Source organism: Pleurodeles waltl, chromosome 10, assembly GCF_031143425.1.
Source record: "Pleurodeles waltl isolate 20211129_DDA chromosome 10, aPleWal1.hap1.20221129, whole genome shotgun sequence".
Taxonomy (NCBI): Eukaryota; Metazoa; Chordata; class Amphibia; order Caudata; family Salamandridae; genus Pleurodeles; species Pleurodeles waltl.
In genome coordinates, this window is record NC_090449.1 from 861,391,418 (window position 1) to 861,409,635 (window position 18,218).

Sequence of the window (18,218 nt, forward strand, 5' to 3'; positions counted from 1 at the left end):
GTTAAGAGTGGATTTGTCAGAAGGAGCACAGCTGAAGGTGTTTATCTCTCTGCATTGTAGTGGCAGAGGTTTCGTGGACCCTGCAATCCCCCAAGGAAACCCGACAGCCACTGGGCTTTAGCAGAACGTTTATCCAACTGATATCCCTCAAGGGATGGGTGTTTGGGAATGAAGAATAATCCAACAAAATAAACTAGAATAATGAAAAACAGACAGAGGCACTTTCGTTGCTGCAGAAAAAGCAAATAGTGAGTCACCAGTCTCATCTTTCAACTATTTATTGTGCTTTCTTATCCAGCATGGTATTAACTGCTGCTCACAGTGATGCACAGTCACAAATGACTATTGTCTAGCCAGGCTTCCTTGTTTACTTGTGAATAGCAGGTCAGTTCTTGCCTGTATACGTTAGGATTGACAAATGCCGTCCTAGCATAATACTTACATTGCCTTTCAACACACTACTTTTATGCTTGGCATGTCAACATATATTAGCCTTACTTGATGCTGTGCACGCTGTTGAGCTAGCAAGTATATAATTCGCTAGCCTGTGTTGCACCTTTCTGCTCCCATTGCATCACAAGGGTTCACAGTAAAAGACAACATACACTGACACAGTTTCACCCCTGAAAAAAATATTAATAATTTTAATTTGCACGAACACAATCACTCGTTAATCACTATGTACCCCTTGGACGGTTTACAGTCATGGATAAATATTAACCAGAATTAATCTCCATACAGAAGCTTTTGATCCCTTACTATACCATCAATGTGCGCCTTTAACTTACATTAGTATACCTTGTAGCCCAGTACTAATGTATTTGTATTTGAGGTATCTGCTTACTGCGCTACATGCCCTAAACCGTCTTGTCAGTAGTCAGTACTCAAGAGGTCTGCCTTTTTGTCCCTCAAGAAATGGCAAAAAAAAATAGTTCATTAAACAACCTCTGCCACCTATACCATGTGAAATAAACAAACATTAGCAAAGCCAACAGATCTTCCTTACCCAAGGTATTTGCTGTCAATGTGTTTTATCCCCATTGTACAGCAGAACAGCTGGTGTGGAGCATGGCTAAAAGGTAAATAACTGCCTGGCCACCTCTACCCACCCTTTTTTTTATTGCTGGCTGTATGAAGGGTGGGGCAGGAAGCAACACTGAGGAAAGGGAGAGGCGGCCACACAGAGGGTGTGGGCTAAAAGTGCTATGACACATCCAGCAGTGTCCGCATCGTATTTCTTGTTTTTTTTTGTTATGGCAGTTGGCAAGCTAACACGGGCAATGGAGGGAGGGAGGGTTCAGGGCAACACGAACAACAGAAGAAGGGAAGTTGAGCAAAGACAGTGCAAGCCAATGCAGACAAAAACGCACGGCAAACCAGCACAGACATTGAACAAAGAGACGAAGGGCATATTTATACTCCGTTTGCGCCGAATGTGCGTCGTTTTTTTCGACGCAAATTTGGCGCAAAACTAACGCCATATTTATACTTTGGCGTTAGACGCGTCTAGTGCCAAAGTATGGGCAAATAGCGTCATTTTTTTGCGTGAACGCCTTCCTTGCGTTAATGAGATGCAAGGAAGGCGTTCCCGTCTAAAAAAATGACGGCGACGCAAATGCGTCGTATTTATACTCCCGGGCAAAAATCACGCCCGGGAGTGGTCGGGTCAAAAAACCCCGCATTTGCGCCACTTTTTAACGCCTGGGTCAGGGCAGGCGTTAAGGGACCTGTGGGCTCAAAATGAGCCCACAGCTGCCCTCCCATACCCCCAGGGACCCCCCTGCCACCCTTTCCCACCCTAGGAGGACACCCAAGGATGGAGGGACCCTCCCCAGGGACATTCAGGTAAGTTCAGGTAAGTATACATTTTTTTTTTTTGTTTTTTTTTTGGCATAGGGGGGCCTGATTTGTGCCCCCCTACATGCCACAATGCCCAATGACCATGCCCAGGGGACATAAGTCCCCTGGGCATGGCCATTGGGCAAGGGGGCATGACTCCTGTCTTTACTAAGACAGGAGTCATGTAAATGGCGTCTGGGCGTCGTTTAAAATGGCGCAAATCGGGTTAAGACGATTTTTTTGCGTCAACCTGACTTGCGCCATTTTTAAGACGCCCTAACGCCATTTTTCCCTACGCCGGCGCTGCCTGGTGTACGTGGTTTTTTTCCATGCACACCAGGCAGCGCCGGTCTGCTTGCGCCGGCTAACGGCATTCAATAAATACGGCGCCCGCATGGTGCTTCAGAATGGCGTTAGCCGGCGCAAATTTTTTTTGACGCTAAACTGCGTTAGCGCAGTTTAGCGTCAAAAAGTATAAATACGGGCCGAAGTGTGGGGACAAGCCAACACAGAAAACGAATGGACTAAGTTATGGTGAGGCAATCTAGTATGGACAACAAACTGAGGAAGGGAGGTAGGGTATGCGTATACTAACACACAAAGAACGGAGGGTCCGGGCAAGCCAACACAGACTACTAATGAAGTGATGGTAGCTGCGGGCAAGCCAACAGGGAAAATGAATAGTGAGGCGGAAGGGTGGGGGCAAGCCAACATGGACAAGGAACTGAGGGAGAGAGTGAGGGAAAGCCAAAACAGACAAAAAATGGAGGAGGGAGGGTTGGGGCAAGCCAAAAATGACATGAGAGATGGGGGACAGGTGAGGGCAAGCAGATGAACAGATGAGGAACACAGAGTGGAAGACCTACATGAGGCAGCCTGCTGAAAAAGACACACTATAATAGAGTGCTTAAATCCAAAGAATAAAGTAGCACCAAAAATTATAAGCAGTGGAAAGACACAAGTTATGCATCCATTCTCTAGATGAGGTCCATATTCATGAAGAGGAAGGAATCCTATGACAGCTGACCAATAAGAAGCAAGCAAATGAGTGACAATGAACTCAACCAATCACAAGCAATGGGCAGTCACTAAGCCCACTGAAAACAAAAGATTTTGGAGAAACACAAGCACGTGCCAAAATTAAAATAAGTGATAGATAATAATTGTGTAATATGGTACCGTATCAGCACCCCATTCACAGGACCAAAGGGCAAGTAGGGGTTACTGGGCCCAACCGTGGGGGCTAAGGCATTTCAATAACGATGTCCTGTGGTTGGACCTACTACGGATCCTGAGCAATTAGGCCAAGTACCCCTTCAGAACCTGTCTTTCATTAGCAGCATGGGTCAAGTAGTCCAAAGCTCTTTGGGGGAGGTAGATACGGGGGTGAACACAGGCTCACAACTCAAAATACATGCAGCAGAAGCAATAAATGATTAATCAGTCAAATACTTGCTTTTATAGAAAATGAAGTATTTATTTTACAGCTAACACCAACAAGGAAAATACGACATTCACAAACAACTTCTACAGTCGCTTGAGGTCAGGTCTCTGGTGTTTCTTCTGTGGTTCCCTGTGTCTCACTCCCTCCTAGCTGTAGCAGTTGTGGTTACTCCCCATTTACTATAGGTGACATTCATGTGAAGCCCCACTAGTAAACCCAGCCTGAGGAGACCCATAATGACTGTATTAAATTCAAAAGTGTTCCAGTGCAGAAGCACTAGTTGGTAAGCAAGTTCCCCCAGAGCCAACTGGCCCTAAATCAGTCTTACCCACACCTGCATGATCAGAGTGACCATAGCTCCTAAGCGCCCCCTCAAAGGTGCTGGAGCTAGAGCAGTTGTCTCTGGTAAGTTCTTTGAACACGGCCCAGGTGGGCTGCATTCAGTGGTACTCAAGTTCCCCATAAGTGGTCGTGCATCCTCAGTGACCGGAGGTCCTCTGTGAGTCCTCCAAGCTCAGTATTTTGTTTTATTCTTCCTACGCTGGATTGAGGTAGGGGAGTGCAAAAGTCCTGACACTGATCCTCAGTCATGGTGCAGGGCCATAGGGGTCACCATTATAGCCTCTCTCCTCCGGTGACAGTCCAGACCAGATCACACTTATTGATTTGTTCCTGTGGCCCCTCTGGCATTCAGGGGTCACCATCTCTCCACTGTACATGGACTCCGACCTGATTGTCCCAGCATGTTTCCCATTGGTGACACAGGTTGACACAGCCATAGACAAAATTAAAAAAGACACCAACACTGCCAAAGCGATGGGTGCGCTTTATTCATCCCAATACAGAGCTCATTTCGAAAGCCTCAAAATAGGGGAGGCTTCAGACACCAAACATCCGAGCCATCTACCTCACAAGCCAAACCCTCTTACCAGACGCAATACCAGAAAGGGGGGTTTCGGGGATCCTACAGAGGACAATTCCCCAGATCTAGAGGAAAATACCAATCCTCCAAACAACCCACTACTACCAAACAGTGACTTTACCACCACTTTCCCTCACCACACTTCCCCTGTGAGAGGAAGGCTGCAAAAGTTCCACGCCCACTTGTTACCCATCACAACAGACAACTGGGTACTATCCATTATCCAACATGGTTACTGCACAGAGTTCACACAAATTCCTACAGACATTCCCCCAAAAGCGCACAAACTTCCATCTCAACACATTTCAATGTTGCAAACAGAAGTACAGGCACTATTACTCAAACAAGCCATAGAACGTGTGCTGCATCATCAAAAAGGGACAGGGGTTTACTCCCTGTACTTCCTTATTCCCAAAAAGGACAAAACATTAAAGACCAATATTAGATCTCAGGACTCTCAACCTCTACATCCGATCAGAACACTTTCACATGGTAACACTACAAGATGTAGTCCCACTGCTACAACAAGAAGAATTTATGGCAACACCGGATCTAAAAGATGCGTATTTTCACATACCCATCCATCCAGCTCACAGAAAATATCTCAGATTTGTAATACAGGGAAAACATTACCAGTTCTAAGATGGAGTTTGGGATAACAACAGCCCCCAGAGTATTTACAAAGTGCCCTTCCGTAGTCGCGGCATACATAAGGAGACAACATATACATGTCTTCCCATATCTCGACGATTGCCTAATAAAAGTCAGCACTCAAAAACAGTGCCAACATCACACACGTTATGTAATAAACACCCTACACACACACTAGGGTTCTCAATAAATTACCACAAATCACACCTACAACCAGCACAAATTCAGCAGTACTTAGGGGCCACATTAAACACCCAAAAAGCACTTGCATGCCCAAGTCCACAAAGAGTGCAATCGTTCCACACCATATTGCCAAAAATCCAGCCAAACACTACACTGTCCGATTTGTCATGAAACTGTTGGGTATGATGGCATCATGCATCGCCATTGTCCCAAATGCAAGATTACACATGCGGCTCTTACAACAGTGCCTCGCAAAACAATGGTCGCAGGCACATGGTCATCTCCAAGATCTTATGTTGATAGACCGCCAAACACACATTTCGCTTCAGTGGTAAAATCCCACAAATTTAAACAAAGGGCAGCCATTTCAAGACCCTGTGCCTCACGCCATTCTTACAACAGATGCATCAATGATTGGATGGGGGGCACACCTCCACAATCACAATATTCAAAGTCAATGGGACAACAAACAAAAACAATTTCACATAAATCACTTAGAACTGCTAGCAGTGTCCCTAGCATTAAGAGCCTTTCAACCTCTTCTTGCTCACAAACACATTGTTGTCAGAACAGACAATATGACAACAGTGTACTACCTAAACAAACAGGGAGGAACCCACTCATCACAACTTTACTTTCTAGCACAAAAAATTAGGCATTGGGCAATTGGTCAAAACAAACTCAAACTCATACAGTACTTATAGCACCAACGTGGGCACGTCAACCTTGGTACACCACATTGCTAGACCTGTCAGTAGTACCACACATCAAACTACCAAACAAACCAGATCTGTTAACACAACACAAACAACAGATCAGACACCCCAATCCAGCATCACTCAACCTAGCAATGTGGCTCCTGAAGTCTTAGAATTTGGCTATCTAAACCTTTCAAAAGAGTGTATGGAAGTCATTAAACAAGCAAGGAAACCCACAATAAGGCATTGTTATGCTAATAAATGGAAAAGGTTTGTTTTCTACTGCCAAGCAAATCAAATCACGCCATTAGAGGCCTCTATACAAAACATTGTGAGTTACTTACTACACTTACAAAAAGCAAATCTCGCTTTTTCTTCCATCAAAATTAATCTCACTGCAATATCTGCTTATCTGCAGATTAAACATACAAAGTCACTTTTTAGAATCCCAATTATTAAAGCCTTTATGGAAGGACTAAAAAGGATCATACCTCCAAGAACCCCACCAGTACCCTTGTGGAATCTTAATATTGTACTTACACTACTCATGGTCCACCATTCAAACCCATGCATTCTTGTCAAATACAGTTCTTAACTTGGAAAGTAGCTTTTCTGATAGCCATCACTTCACTACGAAGAGTTAGCGAAATACAGGCGTTTACTATCCAAGAACCTTTTATACAAATACACAAACATAAAGTAGTTCTCCGTACAAATCCAAAATATTTACCAAAAGTCATATCACTGTTTCATTTAAACCAAACAGTTGAACTCCCAGTCTTCTTTCTACAACCAGACTCGGTAGCAGACAGAGCACTGCATACATTAGATATAAAGAGAGCGCTAATGTATTACATAGACAGAACAAAAGCATTTTGTAATACTAAACAATTGTTCGTAGCTTTCCAAAAACCACATGCCAGTAACCCTATAACAAGGCATAGCCAGATGGATAGTTAAATGTATTCAGACCTGTTATCTCAAAGCTAAAAGAGAGTTACCCATTACACCAAGGGCACACTCCACTAGAAAGAAAGGTGCCACAATGGCCTTTTTAGGTAATATACAAATGACAGAGATTTGTAAGGCAGCCACTTGGTCTACACCCCATACATTTACTAAGCATTACTGTGTAGATGTGTTAGCAACACAACAAGCCACAGTAGGACAGGCTGTATTAAGAACATTATTTCAAACCACCGCCTTTGGGAGGATTACTGCTTTGTAGTCTATGCACAGCATGTGTATCTGCAGCTACACTTGCCATCGAAAGGAAAATGTCGCTTACCCAGTGTACATCTGTTCGTGGCATGTTGTGCTGCAGATTCACATACGCCCCCCCACCTCCCCGGGAGCCTGTAGCCGTTTTAGTTGCATTTAAATTGTATATATGTAAATAAATATTCCTTTACCACAAACTATGTACATGCATAGCTACTCCATTGCATGGGCATCCTTAGTATCCTTATTCTACCAACTCCTACCTCACCCTATGTGGGGAAAACAATCTAAGATGGAGTTGACGCCCATGCGCAATGGAGCCGAAAGGGAGGAGTCACTCGGTCTCGTGACTCGAAAAGACTTCTTCGAAGAAAAACAACTTGTAACACTCCAAGCCCAACACTAGATGGCAGGAACAGTGCACAGCATGTGAATCTGCAGCGCAACATGCCACGAACAGATGTACACTGGGTAAGCGATATTTTCCATATATATATATATATATATATATATATATGTTACCTCAAGCTGATTACAACCTTCAATGCTTCCCCTCAAGAGATTGGAGGCTTGCTGCACAAACATTGGCCTATTTTCAAGAATGTCACAGTGATAGGTACCGAATTAGCTCTGCAACCCTCTATAACATACAGGAGAGGGAAATCATTGAGGGACAGACTAACTCATAGTTATTATACTAAGACAAATAAGAGCCCTCATCTTAAGAGGTGGATTTTTCAATTGCGCACAGTACAAGGCGTGTAGACATGTCTCTAATATGCACTTGTATTTCACTTCCAATGGCCATGAGAGAAAAATTGGCCAGTTTTTGAATAGTGCATCTGAATTATGTTTATATGTTTTGCAGTGTCCTTGCAATTTAATGTATGTTGGTAGCACAACTTTCCCATTGAGGAACTGTATCTTTTAACACCAGTGTGCTATAAGGAAGGTCGATCTAGCTTACCCTGTAGCCAGACATTTTTCTTTAGATTGCCAGCGTGGTGTGGGGTTCTTTGCTATTGATTTAATCAGCAGGAATCTGTGAGGAGGTAATAGAACCAGATTGCTCAGACAACTTGATTTCTGGTATATTCTCTATCTACAAACTAACTTTCCTGCTTACCTCAATAAGGATGAGGAACTTAAAGTTCATGTATGCTAAGTGTATCTGTTTTATGCAGTCATTAGGAGTATACCATCAGTTATAAGGATATTGAATTCCACATACATTGTTTTTACTTCCTTGTTTCTCGCTGTTTGTTGTTCTAAGAAGAGTATGTATTGTTTTGCTGCTTTTTTTTTGAAGGGGCATGCAAATTATGTAAATTGGAAAAATGTGGGGAACCTCCTAAATAGATTAATCTCTAGACTTAAGAGCGTATTTGAAATTATGTTAGGGAGGCTTACCCCGTCCTCTTCATTATCTATGTTATATGTTTTTAGAAAAATACATATATATCATATGTACATTTGAATTTTACTGCATTTTGAGTATTAGCCCACTTGGGCATAGTTGCTTCTTCTGTCACATACACAATATACATATGACTTGTTTCGATACCCGCTTGTACAAGTGGTATTACTGTTTGACGTTAGCCATTTGTAATGACATTGGTAATGGATTTCCTCAATAGATTTAATGCTACTGCTTCCTGGGTCCAGGTAGCCTTTTGCCAGGAGATATATATACACTATTGTGTATTTTCATTTTTTTCTATATTTGTTTTGCTACATTGTTTTTTTTCTCGGATGTTTAAATTTTGATTTTTTTAATAATCATTTCATTTTATGTGGAGCCTGATAAACTGTGATTTAAAAAAATATATTTTGTCTGTTGACACAGTGCATTCTAGATGGTGATTGTTCGAACTGTAAGGTATCTTTTCAGTGTCTATGCCGCTCTTTTTTACTTATATTCAGTGGTGATGGGGCTTATTCACCTTGGGAAAGGCATTTGTAGCTGAAACTTATCGGTACAGATCAAACCTGCTTCAATAAATTACGCTAATTTTGCCTTTACTTGGGAGTGCCTGTCTTCTTCAGTGGCCTCTGTAACTTGGTGGCTTTTAGTAATACTTAGGACCACATTTCCAGTGGAAATTCATTTTAGGTTTGCTCATAACTTAGGTGCCATTTGATACATCTTTATGAAGCTTTCCAAACAACAATGTTTCATCCCCCTCAGCTTCTTCCTGGAAAGTTTTGGGGTGATCCATTGAGGGAGTCCCAGAAAAGGGAGGAGGAAGTCCCAAAACACATTTTTACCCATGCAGTTTTCCATCGGAAAATTGGACACAGTTACAGCTATAATGGCTGAACAGAATTACACCAAATTTACCAGGATGCTAGATATTTACCCAGAACTGTGCTTTTTGTGATTCGGTGTAAATCTGTTTAGTAGATTTTGGGCAATTAAGTTTCAAAATGTATGTATATATTAAACAGATCTAAAGATACAATCTGATTGGCTGCTACCTCATCAACCAAGATTTAGCAGCATACATTTTAGGGCTTAGGGATTCAGTCTCCTATCTTAAAAAAGATATATAGTTGTAGGGTGGGGAGCACACTGCTGTCCACGCAGAGCTAGAAAGTTGCAAAACCTTTTGCCATTTTTTACAGCAAAGTCAGGCAGCAATTTTAGCCTCAAAGGGTATTGTCTTGACTTATATTGGGTGCTCACTAGTGTCTTGATTAAGCTGTACATTTCTAATAAGCTCTAACATGTATCATAGGTTGCTTTTTATTCATTATAGGTTGGCTTGGAATAGTTTACAAATCCTGCAATACTGTGCCTGTAATGGTTAAAGGCTTTTGTCATTTGTCAGCTAAGCGAGGATAGCATTGTGCTAATCCTCTGCTTAAAGACTGTTGTAAAAAATGGCAAAAGGCTTGCTCACTTTCTAGCTCTGCGTGTATACATTCTGCTAATCCGAAGCTTAAAAACTCTGAGAGAAAAACAGACATTTGCAGTGAGCAGATTCAGTGTCAGTGGTGATGTAGGTTGTTCCATATATCAAGGAGCTGCTCTCCACTTAAACTTGAGAACTAATCAGAGTTCTCTTCTTCCTCTTTTTTTATAATTTCTCTCAGCTTGAAAGGATATGTATATATCTAGTTATGTCCACGTCTTCGTAGGAAATTAATTTGAATTAATGATGACTTGCACAATAAATACCTCACATCATTCTGTGACATCATTGATAACATCATCTCGACATCAGAAAAATGATATAGTGTGTGTGGTAATGCTAGATGATATTTATTTCCATTGTTGAACGTGAGCAGGGACCATGACTCATGAGAGACAAATCATAGAAAACCTAGCATATAATATATAGAAATTCCACTTAGAAATCAGTGACCTTGACTTCCGCTTGAATCCTCTTTCTTTTTTCAGAGTGACCCTCTTCCTACCTTTCATCCTCTACATGCCTTCTATTCCTGAGTATAGCCTCCTTTCAGTTTCATGCCTGTCTGTCTTCTTCCTTCTTAATGTAGTCCTGCAAATGACTAGTACCTCACTTCATAGATCACAACCTCTCCTGCTTTGAAAACCCTATCTCTGTAACCTAAAATTTACTTAAACTCCTCTAGCCTGTCTAGATCCACAACCATTCACTTGAATCCACCAGCCCCCACTAATCATCACACCTAAATGATAGTAAGGTAGTATATCACAAAGTAACTGGAGTAAATGCATGCCATTTTTTCTTGAGGGCACATGGCTAAACACATTAATCACTGGATTAACCTCTAACCTTGGGTTCTGAGGTAGTGTGCTACTCACCGAACAGTGCGTTGTTGCCTCATCAGGGGTAATGAGTGCGGTATAAATACAGATATAGATACCTGACGAAAACTTTGAGGATGCAGTCATTATTGCACCCCAATACAGGGAGTGCAGAATTATTAGGCAAATGAGTATTTTGACCACATCATCCTCTTTATGCATGTTGTCTTACTCCAAGCTGTATTGGCTCGAAAGCCTACTACCAATTAAGCATATTAGGTGATGTGCATCTCTGTAATGAGAAGGGGTGTGGTCTAATGACATCAACACCCTATATCAGGTGTGCATAATTATTAGGCAACTTCCTTTCCTTTGGCAAAATGGGTCAAAAGAAGGACTTGACAGGCTCAGAAAAGTCAAAAATAGTGAGATATCTTGCAGAGGGATGCAGCACTCTTAAAATTGCAAAGCTTCTGAAGCGTGATCATCGAACAATCAAGCGTTTCATTCAAAATAGTCAACAGGGTCGCAAGAAGCGTGTGGAAAAACCAAGGCACAAAATAACTGCCCATGAACTGAGAAAAGTCAAGCGTGCAGCTGCCACGATGCCACTTGCCACCAGTTTGGCCATATTTCAGAGCTGCAACATCACTGGAGTGCCCAAAAGCACAAGGTGTGCAATACTCAGAGACATGGCCAAGGTAAGAAAGGCTGAAAGACGACCACCACTGAACAAGACACACAAGCTGAAACGTCAAGACTGGGCCAAGAAATATCTCAAGACTGATTTTTCTAAGGTTTTATGGACTGATGAAATGAGAGTGAGTCTTGATGGGCCAGATGGATGGGCCCGTGGCTGGATTGGTAAAGGGCAGAGAGCTCCAGTCCGACTCAGACGCCAGCAAGGTGGAGGTGGAGTACTGGTTTGGGCTGGTATCATCAAAGATGAGCTTGTGGGGCCTTTTCGGGTTGAGGATGGAGTCAAGCTCAACTCCCAGTCCTACTGCCAGTTCCTGGAAGACACCTTCTTCAAGCAGTGGTACAGGAAGAAGTCTGCATCCTTCAAGAAAAACATGATTTTCATGCAGGACAATTCTCCATCACACGCGTCCAAGTACTCCACAGCGTGGCTGGCAAGAAAGGGTATAAAAGAAGGAAATCTAATGACATGGCCTCCTTGTTCACCTGATCTGAACCCCATTGAGAACCTGTGGTCCATCATCAAATGTGAGATTTACAAGGAGGGAAAACAGTACACCTCTCTGAACAGTGTCTGGGAGGCTGTGGTTGCTGCTGCACGCAATGTTGATGGTGAACAGATCAAAAGACTGACAGCATCCATGGATGGCAGGCTTTTGAGTGTCCTTGCAAAGAAAGGTGGCTATATTGGTCACTGATTTGTTTTTGTTTTGTTTTTGAATGTCAGAAATGTATATTTGTGAATGTTGAGATGTTATATTGGTTTCACTGGTAATAATAAATAATTGAAATGGGTATATATTTTTTTTTTGTTAAGTTGCCTAATAATTATGCACAGTAATAGTCACCTGCACACACAGATATCCCCCTAACATAGCTAAAACTAAAAACAAACTAAAAACTACTTCCAAAAATATTCAGCTTTGATATTAATGAGTTTTTTGGGTTCATTGAGAACATGGTTGTTGTTCAATAATAAAATTAATCCTCAAAAATACAACTTGCCTAATAATTCTGCACTCCCTGTATTTACAGCGTGCGATAAACTACACACCATGCATAATTCTGAACTACGGTTTGCAGAGGAGTCTTGATTTTTCCTACAAGTTTGTAGTTAAAGCCACAGGCTCCCAAAACTGGAAAACAACATCAACTGTTTGAAGCCACCCCTACCACCTTTTTTAACTCATGTCCCTTAAAACCATCTGAAAAGATGCAGTTATATTCAGCAGTTTTTGTGGAGTTCAAAAAGTACAATGTGAACTAAAATGAAAATCTCTTTTTTAACCTTTACCTGATGAACATTTCACTCGCACACATGGATCAACATGAAAGTTGGCTTACAGAAATTTACTAAAGTGCACTAGTTATGTGGCATATTTTGTGCTGATTCTTCAAACACTGTCAGAGTTATTTGCATACTGAGTCAAAGCTGGGGACTCAGATGTACAAAACCATATGTATGTGTTTCAGTTATGTACAATGGTGTGATATTTTTGTATACAAAATCTTAAAACAAGATACTTGTCAGATGATAATCTGGCAACATCGTTCTGGTACATCTTTATGGTTAATCTAAGCCTATGCACATTGATGTATGATGTGATATGCTCACCTTATCTAAGTTCGCCTGCCTTGTCTTACAGATAAAAGTGCAGGCTTGAAATAAAATCTCTCTTGTGTTACTGTTTAGCTGCTGGATGACCAGGATGTGAAGAATTTGAACATTCAGTGGCTCAGGTCCCAGATGGGCATTGTCTCCCAAGAACCTATACTGTTTGATTGCAGTATTTCTGAAAATATTGCCTACGGAGATAACAGTAGGGAGGTACCTTTTGAAGAGATACAGGAAGCAGCCAAGGAGGCCAATATACATAATTTCATCGAATCTCTACCAAATGTAAGTGCATTTTCTCTGATGCGTCTTATGGACAGCAACACATTGACAAAGCTTTAACCAGGTTTCAGAAAAAGGGTAAGGGGGAGAAAAATGCTTATTTCTTATGCTCATGGTATGACTGACCAGGATTTGTATGCTTTATGTGCAAACTTGTGAGAGGAAAATGTGAAATGTATGTGCCACAGAACTGTAGTTATCTTAAAAATGAGGACAAAACAAAGTTGCAAGTTTTATAGTTTGTTGGGTAACAAATTCTTACAGTCCTCTGACAACTGCCTGTCTTCTTGATTTATATAATGGCGGAGAGGGTATTCTGTTGCAGTGGCGAAGGAGTTTCCTCCCTTACAATATAGTGGTCAGCCGGTTGTATTTACATGCAGATGGACCTTAGGGTTAATCACTGCGGAAACTACTCTATCTCCACTGCAGTTAATCCCCTCCGACATCCCTGGAGAGTTAGGGCCGTCAGAGAAATGACTACATGTCCATCCATCCAATTTAGATGTGCGGCATGTTATTTTTTTACTGGTCCTGCTTTGGGATTTTCTTTTTGTAAAGAAGAAAAGAATATTGTTTGCTGCAGGGTGGTATCCTTCGAGTGCAGCTCCGTAGCAAACAGTAAAACGCATTGACAGGGACTACTGTGTCGCCATTTCCTAGCAGTGCCTTCATAAATGAGGTAGGTGGTCATGTATTAGTCTGGTGGGCTGAGTAGTCTTGGCCTGGAAGACATAAAGTCCTCTACCAGTCTAAGGGAAAATACTCAGTCAGCCAGAATATAAATCAGACCCTAAGTCAGCTGCTTACGCGACCTCACAAAAATTGTTTAAGGCCTTTCTAGCAGCAGGATACCACATTACACCACATTACACATTGAGCAAATGTATTGTGTTCCCACATAGAAGACAAATAATTTTCTTTATTTTGAGCCATTTACCAAAATGCTTTACTCTGCATAGTGACAGCTTTATTCTGTGTAGTGACAGATGCACTCAGAGGCCCCAGGGTCATATGCATCCAAATGAGGAATTCAAGGGAGGCAAACAGCATAATTGTGCAATCTACAAGTTCTACTGTGCAGCTCTAATCATGTGCATCACGTCTTCAAGAAGGCTGTCTCAGACACTGATTGAAAAAAGTGATGGTCCTACAAATGTAAGAGGTTGATGTGTAGCCACATTAGTCCTTGATTTTTACTTGCATTTTTATAGTTATACTGAATTACTCTGCTTCAGTTTTTCTGCTTAATCTGATACTGCAGTTATCACAAGTAATGGTACAACAACCTAAACGTCATTGTGAACTGGTGGTCTTAAGACTTTTTCATAGGGGTTCACTTTGAAGCACTTTGCGCACAGACTTTAATCACCATGATTGATTGGGTAAGGGGCTCACAGAAACTTCCAAGAAGTCCTACAGCCTTTGTTTAGGGGATTTAAATGTTTGTCATATATCCGAAACGTGGAACCATAGTCACTTTGTTCCTGTCGCCACACCCATTAGATCATTTTGGTTTACATCAACTAGAACTTTGCAATGCAGTCGAATGGCAGTCCGGTTGCCTGTCTCTGATGGACTCTATCATGCATTCTTGGACAAAACAACTATTGTTTTTGCCCCTCAGCCCCCGTGGAGCATCTCATGATCACTGAGGCAAAATAATGAACAGAAGCCATCATACTACAGAGGAATGGAAGCTGTAACCCAGTTTTTGTGAGACTTTTCCGTAGCCAGCTGATGTCTTCCTCAAATGAATATGATCGATTTACATCTTAAAGTACTAGCAGTTGGCATCTTGAAAGTGTATAAGGCAGGCACCCACGGGCAGCAGCTTTGTTCTGTAGAGGCAAGGAGCCTTTAAGTTTGCATTTTTACCACTCAAACTACCACCACTTTGTGTTGGTTAGAATCTGCAATTTCAATGTCATCAAATTACAGGTGCCCATTTTCAAATAATTTCACAGTTTTCACATTTATTAGACTGGATCTGAGAGCAACCAATCTTAACCACCATATGTTGCAGTTCATGTAGTGCTAGATTTTTAAGGCTTTTTGTATTTACAGCAAATATCCATTTCTCAGTACTCACATTTCCCCAATTAGAATTATTCAATGGGTTAAGGATTAGCTGATGACCCTGTGTCATTAAGAATGCAGAACCCCAATCCTGGACTTTGGTTTAACAGCCTAATGCATTTTGGGAATTTTGGCCCAACTTCATTACAACTGATTGTGTTTAAATAATACTCCTGAGATCAATGTTTTAGAAAAGAAAACTCAGGACTGGAGCACTGCACGCTTGGTGCCATAGTCATATGATGACCTTAGACTATTCAGGTAGTTACAAATGATCCAGGGGCTGAGTGCAGGACGTAGGGTAAGTATACATATGCACCTCCAAACTCACTGAATAATAGCTTTCACACTTATTCCATTTCACTTTAGCAGATATTCATTTGATATAGGAGCATAAGAACAAAGGTTGTGTTATATAACTGGTATTATCTTTTGATTGACAGTGGTGGGGTGTGGCTCATCAATCACACCCTTACTGAATGTGTGCTTCAAATGTAGTGTCTCACTTAGACAAACAACAAACTGATGGCTCAAAATGCTTAAATTAATCTCAGCTACTGGTAATTAGTCTGGGCGACATTTCAGTCTATCAGGTTTTTTCTCACTGTGCCACTACAGACAAGGACCAGAGCAATGCGACTGAACCTTTGGCCTGCTCCAGTGCAACAGTCCAATGAAAAATGTTAGAACATGTCCCCTCTGTTTGATTACACGAGCAGTGAAGGACGCAGTAGCTGGTCAACCGAAAACCTACCTATGGTGATGGGTGGGATAGTGTGAAAGGACCTAGTCATTCTAAAGGAGTAGGGCAAAGAGGTCTTTCTTTCCTTTGGAGGGATATTACAGTGTCTCCTACTCCCAAACAGACAAATGAAGCCAGGGCTGCAATGCCAGTTGGATGAGTCCAGACAGGTTGAAAAATGTTCTGCTTATATATTTTCCCATCCTCCCCTTGGAAAGGGATTGCTTTGTGCAGTCCCTTTCCAACTTGGCCTTTACAATCACTGGATAAAAACTGCCAACCCCCAGGCAGATTATATTATTTTATAATGAGGGCCTGCGAACTGTGAGGCTACAGAATAAGGGCATACAGATGTAGGCTTTACTTCAACATTGCATGTGATTCACCAAATAGGTAAACTCATGAAGTAACATTACTAGTCAGATTTAGAACAATGCTGATTAGATCTTGATGGTTCTTTACAAAAACCATCATGCTACAATATTGCATGGCTTCGACTCCATGGTTAGGTTGTTTTCTTCCACTGCTGGGTTTGGATGGGCTTCGCCTTGGCTCTGTGACAATGCCATGTGGAAAGATTTGTTAGGGACTTTCAAGTTCTCCGCTTCCTCTAGGCCTTAAACAATTCTTTGGTGCACCTACATGTTTTTTCACTATCAACGTTTACTCAGTCGGTTTTGTTTTGACAATGTTCGTGATGCCTTTGCGGGGCTGTGGCACTTAAGACGGGCCCTTTTCTTTGAGTCTCACACTCAAGAAGGGTAACAGCATCATGGGAAAAAAAAACGTTTCCATCCTGTCCACAGTCCATTTGAAGTATTCATGGATAGACCAGCATGCCATCTGCAATCTTTGCCTGTCCCTGGACCACAACAAGGCCTCCTGTACCACTCGCCTCTTGTTTCGATCAAAAAAGTCCATTTGAAATTGTGGAGACTGTCAACTCGCATGGTGTACCATGGAATAGCACCACAACGAGGATATCCTAACATCTTCTGGGAAGAGGTTGAAGGGGAGGAACCTGAGGAAGATATTGACGCTAGTCAGGCAACAGCTTTCACCCCGGAACCTGATTTTATGTTGGACTCCGAATACCCAGGTCCACTGCTGACCATGGCTCCACATTAGAAGACGCCCACAGTGGGTTCCACACTACAACAAGGCACTCACCGCCATTTGGAGGGCCAGGTTTGGAGCCCACATTTGGGGACACAGCCTTCCAGGTCGCTACTGCATTCCAGCCTTGGCCAGCACTGACCAATGGCTTCAGAGTCGCCACTGAGCCATCCTCACAAATGCCGGCCTTTCTCAGTGCCAACAACACCTTTGGCTTTGATGCCAACAGTACTCTTAGTGCCCTCTAATGGATCAACATCTGCATTGAAGGACTCCTCAGAGCCAAAACAAGCATTGACGTTGAAACTGACCTCAAAGTCAAAACAGTCTTTGGTGCCCAGTCGCACTTCCACAGCAGTCTATCATAGCCAAAACCATGCCATCTTACAGCACCTTCTGGAGGAGCTTAACTCTCAGCAGAGAAAGTTGTTTACTTACCATCAGAAGGGCATGATTATCAACAAGTGCAGCAGAGTCTCACTCGCAGGATACAGCTCACATTTGAGGAACAATTGGTGTTGGAACCTCCACCACCTCCAACGCAGAAAGGAGGCATATCTAATAGAGACTGTTAGTTGCAGATTCTTTACCTTAGAATTATCCCCAGGCATCAGACTAGATCCAGAAATGTTTTCATGAGTAGTACCCCAGCGCTCGTAGGTGGCGTTGTTCGACTCCACATGGCATCATCTGCTCTAGGAGTGATGTGCACAGTGCCTATATAGCACCATCCTGGCGTGCTGTCAGTTTATTTTTGTGGCTTTCCACGCCAGGAGCATGGAGCCACGAAGAACACTGACCACTGAGGTGGATAACCTACGCCCCTAAAAGTGATAAAATCCTGTCCCCAGAAATCCATTCGCAGAGTGAGGAGGATGAGTAGGTTGGTAAGGAATTTGTGGCTAGATGGAGGCTCTGCCAGATAAGGCTTTCCCAAAGGTAAGTAACTTGTTCTTGATAGACTTCTAGCCACAGATTCCTTATCTTAGAA

The 18,218-nt window shown here is 42.2% G+C and overlaps 1 protein-coding gene across 1 annotated transcript in view; it reads left to right on the plus strand.

Moving 5' to 3' along the window:
* Window positions 1-18,218, plus strand: part of LOC138261971 (ATP-dependent translocase ABCB1-like) — a 519,774-nt gene that overhangs the window by 485,416 nt on the left and 16,140 nt on the right. Inside the window, 1 exon segment of the mRNA XM_069211572.1 lies at window positions 13,087-13,293. Within this exon segment, the coding sequence (XP_069067673.1) occupies window positions 13,087-13,293 (207 nt within the window).